Source organism: Babylonia areolata, chromosome 8 (genome assembly GCF_041734735.1).
Source record: "Babylonia areolata isolate BAREFJ2019XMU chromosome 8, ASM4173473v1, whole genome shotgun sequence".
Lineage (NCBI taxonomy): Eukaryota > Metazoa > Mollusca > Gastropoda > Neogastropoda > Buccinidae > Babylonia > Babylonia areolata.
In genome coordinates this window covers 46,676,341-46,686,900 of record NC_134883.1, presented here as the reverse complement: position 1 = coordinate 46,686,900, position 10,560 = coordinate 46,676,341, and the positions used below count along the sequence as shown (strand labels likewise).

Sequence of the window (10,560 nt, the reverse complement as noted above, 5' to 3'; positions counted from 1 at the left end):
CAGTGAGTCTGTCTGTGTGAGGACTGCGTTTGGGTATGTCTGTCAGTGTGTCTGTCTGTGTGGGGACTGCGTTTGGGTATGTTTGTCAGTGTGTCTGTCTGTGTGTCAGTGTGTCTGTCCGTGCCAGTGATAGATTCACTTAATACTTTGTAGAATTTGTGAGAGCCCAGACAGTGTGATATGTGTGGTGTGTGGTGTGTTTGTGTGATGTGTGATGCGTGATGTGTGACGCACCACTGTGTGCCGTGTCCAGGAGCCAACACCAACGAGGAAGCAGCAGCCTACATCCAGCTGCAGTTTGAGACCCTGAACAAGAAGAAGGAGTCCAAGGAGATCTACACCCACTTCACCTGTGCCACCGACACCAACAACGTGCAGTTTGTCTTCGATGCCGTCACCGACGTCATCATCAAGAACAACCTCAAGGACTGTGGCCTCTTTTGAGGTCAGCTTCACACACACACACACACACACACACACACACACACACACCACAGACAGTTTGACATCAAGCGTCAGAAAGGGGTAACACACACACACTGGGTGGTTTGACACACACCAACACACTGGGTGGTTTGACACACACCAACACACTGGGTGGTTTAAGACACACCCCAACACACTGGGTGGTTTAAGACACACCCCAACACACTGGGTGGTTTGACACACACCAACACGCTGTATGGTTTAACACACCCCAACACACTGGGTGGTTTGACACACAACACTGGGTGGTTTGACCACACACCAACACACTGGGTGGTTTGACACACACCAACACACTGGGTGGTTTGACCACACACCAACACACTGGGTGGTTTGATACACACCAACACGCTGGGTGGTTTGACACACAACACTGGGTGGTTTGATACACACCAACACACTGGGTGGTTTGACACACACCAACACACTGGGTGGTTTGATACACACCAACACACTGGCACACCCCAACACACTGGGTGGTTTGACACACACCAACACACTGGGTGGTTTGACACACCCCAACACACTGGGTGGTTTAAGACACACCCCAACACACTGGGTGGTTTAAGACACACCCCAACACACTGGGTGGTTTAAGACACACCCCAACACACTGGGTGGTTTAAGACACACCCCAACACACTGGCAGGTGTAACAGGATGCATGGTGTGTGGTGTGGACAGACAGACAGACAGACAGGTGTAACAGGATGCATGGTGTGTGGTGTGGACAGACAGACAGACAGGTGTAACAGGATGCATGGTGTGTGGTGTGGACAGACAGACAGACAGACAGACAGGTGTAACAGGATGCATGGTGTGTGGTGTGGACAGACAGACAGACAGGTGTAACAGGATGCATGGTGTGTGGTGTGGACAGACAGACAGACAGACAGGTGTAACAGGATGCATGGTGTGTGGTGTGGACAGACAGACAGACAGACAGGTGTAACAGGATGCATGGTGTGTGGTGTGGACAGACAGACAGACAGGTGTAACAGGATGCGTGGTGTGGACAGACAGACAGACAGACAGACAGGTGTAACAGGATGCACGGTGTGTGGTGTGGACAGACAGACAGACAGACAGGTGTAACAGGATGCATGGTGTGTGGTGTGGACAGACAGACAGACAGGTGTAACAGGATGCATGGTGTGTGGTGTGGACAGACAGACAGACAGACAGGTGTGACAGGATGCATGGTGTGTGGTGTGGACAGACAGACAGACAGACAGGTGTAACAGGATGCACGGTGTGTGGTGTGGACAGACAGACAGACAGACAGGTGTAACAGGATGCATGGTGTGTGGTGTGGACAGACAGACAGACAGGTGTAACAGGATGCACGGTGTGTGGTGTGGACAGACAGACAGACAGGTGTAACAGGATGCACGGTGTGTGGTGTGGACAGACAGGTGTAACAGGATGCACGGTGTGTGGTGTGCAGGTCTGATGGTCAGCCCCAACGCTCAACCCCAGACCCAAGTGTTCTTGGCGGAAATCCACCATGGAGTGTCTTCTCTCTCCCTCTTTTTTTTTTTTTTTTGGTTGCCATTTCTCCTCCCATCTTCCCCCTCTCCCTCGTCCACCCCTCTCCCTCCCCCACCCCTCTCCCTCCACCCTTCCTCCCGCTCCTCCACCCCTCCCCGTCCCCCTCCACCCCTCTCCCTCCCCCATTCCTCTCCCTCTCCCTCCTCCACCCCTCTTCCTCCTCCACCTCTCTTCACAGGGCTGAGCAAGCTGGGCAGTTTGACCGCAGGGGGTTGGGGGGGAGACAGCTGTGGGTGAGACAGGTACATGGAGGTGTAGACAGGTAGGTAGATGGAGGGGTGTAGACAGGTGTAGACAGGTAGATGGAGGGGTGTAGACAGGTGTAGACAGGTAGATGGAGGGGTGTAGACAGGTAGATGGAGAGGTGTAGACAGGTAGACAGGTAGATGGAGGGGTGTAGACAGGTAGATGGAGACAGGTAGATGGAGACAGGTAGATGGAGGGGTGTAGACAGGTAGATGGAGGGTGTAGACATGTGTAGACAGGTAGATGGAGGGGTGTAGACAGGTAGACAGTGCGTACCCCATCGCTGTGTCCTCTCCATAGCCCTCCAGTCACACACCTGGCTTGTGTGTGTGTTGAGGGCTGTGTGTTGAGGGCTGTGTCTTGCTGCCCAGTCCCAGTCCTGTGTCCAGTGGTCATGTTTCACTGCACGGTACGTACCTGGTGGACTCTGCATTTTGTTTTCTGGATGTGGAAGGCTGTTGACTGGTCAGTGCTGTATGTCAGGGCGACAGACACTGCTGTGGTGGACATGACCACTCTCCACACACTGCCCACTGCTGGGGACATGGTCACTGGAGGGGCCTTGCCTCACTCGCGTCTGTGTGACACTGCACCGCCCCCACACCCACACTCCCACACTCCATGATCCCCCCCCACCCCCTCTCACCCAGCCCCAGTGTTCACCTGACTGATAAATGTTTATATTTATGAATTGCTGGATGTTTCCCCTCCTCCGCCTCCACACCCACACTCCACAATCGCCCCCCCACCCCCACCCCATCACCCAGCCCCAGTGTTCACCTGACTGATAAAGGTTTATATTTATGAATTGCTGGATGGTTCCCCTCCTCTGCCTCCACACACACACACCATTGTTTTCACTATACTAAGATGAACTGATCTGTAAGTTGTCTCATAGTATGCTTTTGGCTGAATCATTGTCATGATTTAACATTGCCATGGAATAACATTGTTGTTTTCCCTTACTCGTCTCATGAAGGGCAGATGGTGGTATTTACAGAATTATGTATTGTTCTCTGGCCAAAAAGAAATCCCTGTTCAAAGTGGCCTCGAGCCCACCAGCTTTCCAACAGCATTATTTCCCTTGGAACAGGACAGGGTGACTGTCAAGTCAACGGGAGTAGGTAGAAAAGGTTTTAGTTTTGTCAGACAGTGGTGTGAGACTGGAGGTCAGATTGACCACGCACAACTCCTCGTGGCGTTCACCTGGAACACAGCGGAAGATTTTCTCTGGACCATTGTGCTGACGTTGCTCCCTCAGCCCTGCAGCCATCAGCAGCCGGAGCATCACAGTGTGCACGGGACGGGGGACGGGTGGGTCGGGGGGGGGATGCGTAAGTTGTTTGCAAATGAAATCATGTCCTTCTGTTTTTTCCCGGCGCACACGCAGGATCATTCCAAATCAAAGTTTCTTGGCGAGTGTTTTGCACCTGCCTTCTGATTGCTGGCTTTTTATTGCTGTTATATTTGTTGATGTTATTTATGCCTGTTATTTGTTGATGTTAATTATCGCTCTCATAACAGAAGCAGGTGTTCTTGCCTTGCTGTTGTGTGACTTGTGCACAACACTTTTGTGTTATCGGTGCATGTTCTACCTTGTTATCAGTACATGTTGTTCTGTATTTGTGTTGTTATCGGTACATGTTGTTCTGTACTTGTGTTGTTATCAGTATATGTTGTTCTGTACTGGTGTTTTACCTGTGTGCTGTGTGAGCTGTTGCTGTCTGCACTGTGTCTGTGGCTGCTCTGGCAGTGCACATGGCTTCTGTTGAAACACACACACACACACACACAGCCACACACACACACAGCCACACACACACACACACACACACACACACACACACACCATCCACTGCCTTGTCCTCCCCTTCATCCATGTCTCGGTGCTGTCTGTGTGTTTTGTGTGCCATCATGTCATCCCCCACCCCCACCCCCAAAACTCCCTGCCCTAGAGGTGTTTGAGGTCCACTGCCCTGTGTGACAGTGAGAGGTGAGGTATGTTACTGGTGTTAAATGGGAGAGAGGGTTGGGGGCAGGGGGTAGCCAGGGGGGCTGTGGGGGGTGGGGGTGGGGGGCGTGTCACACTGTGCTACTGGTCCCTGCTTGGTAGTGTGGGTCTGTGGGTTGTCTGGTTGGTAGTATGGGTCCAGTGTTGTAAATGGTTGTTTGGATCCAAAGTGTGTGAGTAGCGACTAGAGGTCTGTGTTTATGTGTGGTTGGGTGTGACTGGGGGTTTGGTAGCGTGGGTCAAGAGTGTTTTAAATATGGGTCCAGGGTTTGTTGCTGTGTGTTCAGGGCTGGTTGACATGGGTCCAGCATTTGTTGACGTGGGTCCAAGGGTGGTTCACTACCACAGTTATGTATGCTCCCGTCATGCTGTGGGTTGATTGCTCGATAGTGTGGGTTGTCTGGTTGGTAGTGTGGGTCTGTGGGTTGTCTGCTTGGTAGTGTGGGTCTGTGGGTTGTCTGCTTGGTAGTGTGGGTCTGTGGGTTGTCTGCTTGGTAGTGTGGGTCTGTGGGTTGTCTGCTTGGTAGTGTGGGTTGTCTGGCTGGTAGTGTGGGTCTGTGGGTTGTCTGCTTGGTAGCGTGGGTTGTCTGGTTGGTAGTGTGGGTCTGTGGGTTGTCTGCTTGGTAGTGTGGGTTGTCTGGTTGGTAGTGTGGGTCTGTGGGTTGTCTGCTTGGTAGTGTGGGTTGTCTGGTTGATAGTGTAGGTCTGTGGGTTGTCTGCTTGGTAGTGTGGGTCTGTGGGTTGTCTGCTTGGTAGTGTGGGTTGTCTGGTTGATAGTGTAGGTCTGTGGGTTGTCTGGTTGGTTTAGTATGGGTCCAGTGTTGTCAATGGTTGTTTGGATCCAAAGTGTGTGAGTAGCGACTAGAGGTCTGTGTTTATGTGTGTCTGGGTGTGACTGGGGGTTTGGTAGCGTGGGTCAAGAGTGTTTTAAATATGGGTCCAGGGTTTGTTGCTGTGTGTTCAGGGCTGGTTGACATGGGTCCAGCATTTGTTGACGTGGGTCCAAGGGTGGTTCACTACCATAGTTATGTATGCTCCCGTCATGTAAGGGTTGGTTTAGCCAGGATCTGTTGTCTTGGATTGGTTGTCCAGAGTTGGTTTAGCCAGGATCTGTTGTCATGGATTGGTTGTCCAGGGGTGGTTTAGCCAGGATCTGTTGTCATGGGTTGGTTGTCTAGGGTTGGTTTAGCCAGGATCTGTTGTCATGGATTGGTTGTCCAGGGGTGGTTTAGCCAGGATCTGTTGTCATGGATTGGTTGTCCAGGGGTGGTTTAGCCAGGATCTGTTGTCATGGGTTGGTTGTCTAGGGTTGGTTCTGTTCATGGATTGGTTGTCCAGGGTTGGTTTGCCAGGATCTGTTGTCATGGATTGGTTGTCCAGGGTTGGTTAGCCAGGATCTGTTGTCATGGATTGGTTGTCTAGGGTTGGTTAGCCAGGATCTGTTGTCATGGATTGGTTGGTTAGCCAGGATCTGTTGTCATGGGTTGGTTGTCTAGGGTTGGTTCTGTTGTCATGGATTGGTTGTCCAGGGTTGGTTAGCCAGGATCTGTTGTCATGGATTGGTTGTCCAGGGTTGGTTAGCCAGGATCTGTTGTCATGGATTGGTTGTCCAGGGTTGGTTAGCCAGGATCTGTTGTCATGGATTGGTTGGTTAGCCAGGATCTGTTGTCATGGATTGGTTGTCCAGGGTTGGTTAGCCAGGATCTGTTGTCATGGATTGGTTGTCCAGGGTTGGTTAGCCAGGATCTGTTGTCGTTGATTGGTTGTCCAGGGTATGTTAGCCAGGATCTGTTGTCATTTATTGGTTGTCCAGGGTTGGTTAGCCAGGATATGTTGTCATGGATTGGTTGTCCAGGTTGGTTAGCCAGGATCTGTTGTCAAGGGTTGGTTAGCCAGGATCCAAGGACAAGTTGAAAGGAAGAAGATGGGCACAAGCTGTGGTGGGAGGCATGGAGGTCGATTGTTTTTGACAGCTCAGGGTCTAGTTCAGTACACATCTGCTTTTTTTTTGCTGCAGCGTACTGACAGATGTTCCATGTGTGCTGAAGCATACATACAGATGTTGTTTCATGTATGCTAATGCATACATAATATATATTTGTTATTTCATGTATGCTGTAGCGTATGTACAGATGTTGTTTCATGTGTGGTGCACTGCACGTAGAGATGATGTTACCTGATGGCAGTACACCTGTACAGAGGACTGTGCATTGCTTATTCTGTGTCGTAGAGATGATGTTACCTGATGGCAGTACACCTGTACAGAGGACTGTGCATTTTCTTTTCCTTCAGGTCAGTTCTTTCTTCTGTTTGCTTCTAGTCAACATGTGTCGATAGATATCATGCACATACTGATGTCACTGTTTTCCTCATGCGTTGTTATAGATATCATGTACATACTGATGTTAGTGTTTTCCTCGTGCGTTGTTCTAGATATCATGTACATAATTATTGATGTCCACTTTTTCCTTTTGCATTGGTTTTTTTCCCCCTCTTTTATGTGTTTTACTTGGTACACCCTCTTTTCATTGTTGTAGGTGTGCTATTTCATGCCCAGACTATGATCTGCACAAGGTTTGAAAATGAAGTTTATTTTACAAAGTGTTACTTGAAATGACAGTATTTTTGAAGGACCTTTTTTTTTGACGCAGTTTTTCTTTTTATAATGTATGTTTAGCCATATTGCTTTCGTTTGATGTTGATGTATTGCTCATCACCAGGTCACCTTTCACTAAGACACTGACTGTTGGATTTGATATCAGCTGGGCTTATAGTATATACACTGATGAATTTCGATGATGTATTTTGGATGGATGGAGTGGATCTGAGTTGTTTTGAAACCTCCATTTACTTTTTTCCCCCTTTGTTTTATTATTCGCTGATGTAATTTAATACACATTTTGTGTGTGTTTTTGTTTGTTTGTTTTTTTGGTTTTTTGTCACGTGTTTGTTATGCTTTGGTTCCTGACATAAAAACCATTCTAGTTGTGTTCACTAGAGAACATCTCAGAGACATCTAGTAACAGTTATTGTCCTTTGTCTTTATGTGTGTTAGTGTGTGTGTGTGTGTGTGTGTGCGTGCATATGTGTATGTTTATGTGTCTCTTTCTGTCTGTCTCTGTGTCTGTCTGTCTGTCTCTCCAGAGTGAGACTGAAAGACAGGTTTATGTATGGATGAATATACAGTCCTGTCATTGACTGAAAGACAGGTGTATGTGTGTGTGTATGTATGTATGTATGAATGTACACTCCTGTCATTGACTGAAAGACAGGTGTATGTATGAATATACACTCCTGTCATTGACTGAAAGACAGGTGTATGTATGAATATACACTCCTGTCATTGACTGAAAGACAGGTGTATGTATGTATGTATGTATGAATATACACTCCTGTCATTCTGATTCCTTGTCTCTCTTCTCCTTCTGTCTGTCTGTCTCTCTTTCCTGTCTCTCTCTGTCTGTCTGTCTCCCTATTTCTCCTCACACTGTCTGTCTGTCTGTCTTTCCTGTCTCTGTCTGTCTGTCTGTCTCCCCATTTCTCCTCACACTGTCTGTCTGTCTTTCCTGTCTCTGTCTGTCTGTCTCCCCGTTTCTTCTCACACTGTCTGTCTGTCTGTCTCCCTATTTCTCCTCACTCTGTCTGTCTGTCTTTCCTGTCTCTGTCTGTCTGTCTGTCTCCCCATTTCTCCTCACACTGTCTGTCTGTCTGTCTGTCTTTCCTGTCTCTGTCTGTCTGTCTGTCTCCCTATTTCTCCTCACACTGTCTGTCTCTCTCTCACCCTATTTCTCCTCACACTGTCTGTCTGTCTTTCCTGTCTCTGTCTGTCTCCCCATTTCTCCTCACACTGTCTGTCTGTCTTTCCTGTCTCTGTCTGTCTGTCTGTCTCCCCATTTCTCCTCACACTGTTGTGTGTTTCTGCAGATTAACAGCAGCTTTGTTGACTGAGACCAGTGCATGTCTGAACAAAGTTTGTGTGTAATAAACATTTTAGCTTTCAGTGAGTTCCTCTTTGTGTGTGTGTGTGTGTGTGTGCAGGCACATGTGTTTGAGTACATGAGTGTGTGTGTGTGTGTGTGTGTGTGTGTGTGTGTGTGTGTGTAATGTCACTCAAATTGAAAAGAAAGAAAAAAAGACACACAGTGACACACTGCCATCAGCACACACACACACACACACACACACACACACACACACACACACAGACACACACACACACACACATGCACACAGACACACATACACGCACGCACACACACAGACACACACACACACATTCACGCACGCATGCACACATGCACACAGACACACACACATGCACACACACACACACACACACATGCACACACACACACATGCACGCACACACACACACATACAGAAACAAGAACAAATACTCCTTGACAGAAAAACAGGTACATCTGAAGACAGAAAGATGAAGAAGAAATAAGGGTTGTGCTGTGCTGCATTACTGACAGCTCTTAATTAAACCCACTGCTTTCTGACAGTGAGCTGATGTATGTGACTGGTGAAGATCTGACACAAAACCACTCACAAACCCAGGATGTATCCCCTGGACACCAACACCCAGGATGTATGTATCCCCTCCCTGGACACCAACACCCAGGATGTATGTATCCCCTGGACACCAACACCCAGGATGTATGTATCCCCTGGACACCAACACCCACGATGTATATATCCCTGGATACAAACACCCAGGATGTATGTATCCCCTGGATACCAACACCCAGGATGTATCCCCTGGACACCAACACCCAGGATGTATCCCCTGGACACCAACACCCAGGATGTATCCCCTGGACACCAACACCCAGGATGTATCCCCTGGACACCAACACCCAGGATGTATCCCCTGGTCACCAACACAACACCCAGGATGTATCCCCTGGACACCAACACCCAGGATGTATCCCCTGGACACCAACACCCAGGATGTATCCCCTTATTACCAACACAACACCCAAGATGTATCCTCTGGACACCAACACCCAGGATGTATCCCCTGGACACCAACACCCAGGATGTATCCCCTTATTGCTAACACAACACCCAGGATGTATCCCCTTATTGCTAACACAACACCCAGGATGTATCCCCTTATTACCAACACAACACCCAGGATGTACCCCCTTATTGCCAACACAACACCCAGGATGTATCCCCTGGACACCAACACCCAGGATGTATCCCCTTATTGCTAACACAACACCCAGGATGTATCCCCTTATTACCAACACAACACCCAGGATGTATCCCCTCATTGCTAACACAACACCCAGGATGTATCCCCTTATTACCAACACAACACCCAGGATGTATCCCCTTATTGCCAACACAACACCCAGGATGTATCCCCTGGACACCAACACCCAGGATGTACCCCCTTATTGCCAACACAACACCCAGGACGTATCCCCTGGACACCAACGCCCAGGATGTATCCCCTTATTACCAACACAACACCCAGGATGTATCCCCTGGACACCAAAGCCCAGGATGTATCCCCTGGACATCAACACCCAGGATGTATCCCCATATTGCCAACACAACACCCAGGATGTATCCCCTTATTACCAACACAACACCCAGGATGTATCCCCTGGACACCAAAGCCCAGGATGTATCCCCTGGACATCAACACCCAGGATGTATCCCCATATTGCTAACACAACACCAAGGATGTATCCCCTGGATACCAACATCACACCCGGGATGTACCCCCTTGATACCAACACCCATGAAGTATCCCTGGAAACCAACACCCAAAATGTATGTATCCCATGGACACCAACACCCAGGATGTGTCCCCTGCATACCAACACCCAGGATGTATCCCCTTATTGCCAACACAACACACAGGATGTATCCCCTGGACACCAACACCCAGGATGTATCCCCTGGACACCAACACCCAGGATGTATCCCCTTATTGCCAACACAACACCCAGGATGTATCCCCTTATTGCCAACACAACACCCAGGATGTATCCCCTGGACACCAACACCCAGGATGTATCCCCTTACTGCCAACACAACACCCAGGATGTATCCCCTGGACACCAACACCCAGGATGTATCCCCTGGACACCAACACCCAGGATGTATCCCCTTATTGCCAACACAACACCCAGGATGTATCCCCTGGACACCAACACCCAGGATGTATCCCCTGGACACCAACACCCAGGATGTATCCTCTTACTGCTAACACAACACCCAGGATGTATCCCCTTATTGCCAACA

The 10,560-nt window shown here is 49.1% G+C and overlaps 1 protein-coding gene across 6 annotated transcripts in view; it reads left to right on the top strand.

Moving 5' to 3' along the window:
- The window catches only part of LOC143284872 (guanine nucleotide-binding protein G(i) subunit alpha-like), a 42,153-nt gene extending 33,860 nt beyond the window's left edge, over window positions 1–8,293 (top strand). The window contains exons 8-10 of one of the 6 annotated variants that reach the window (XR_013055625.1): window positions 254–445; window positions 1,933–2,356; window positions 2,491–8,293. Coding sequence is in view for 1 of the 6 variants with exons in the window: in XM_076591981.1 (XP_076448096.1) it covers window positions 254–444 (191 nt within the window). In the remaining 5 variants the exon portion in view is untranslated. Of the gene's footprint in view, window positions 1–253; window positions 446–1,932 lie in introns of all 6 variants that reach the window. The other 5 variants (XR_013055623.1, XR_013055624.1, XR_013055627.1 and 2 more) reach the window with 5 other exon arrangements.
- The last annotated feature ends 2,267 nt before the right edge of the window (window positions 8,294–10,560 follow it).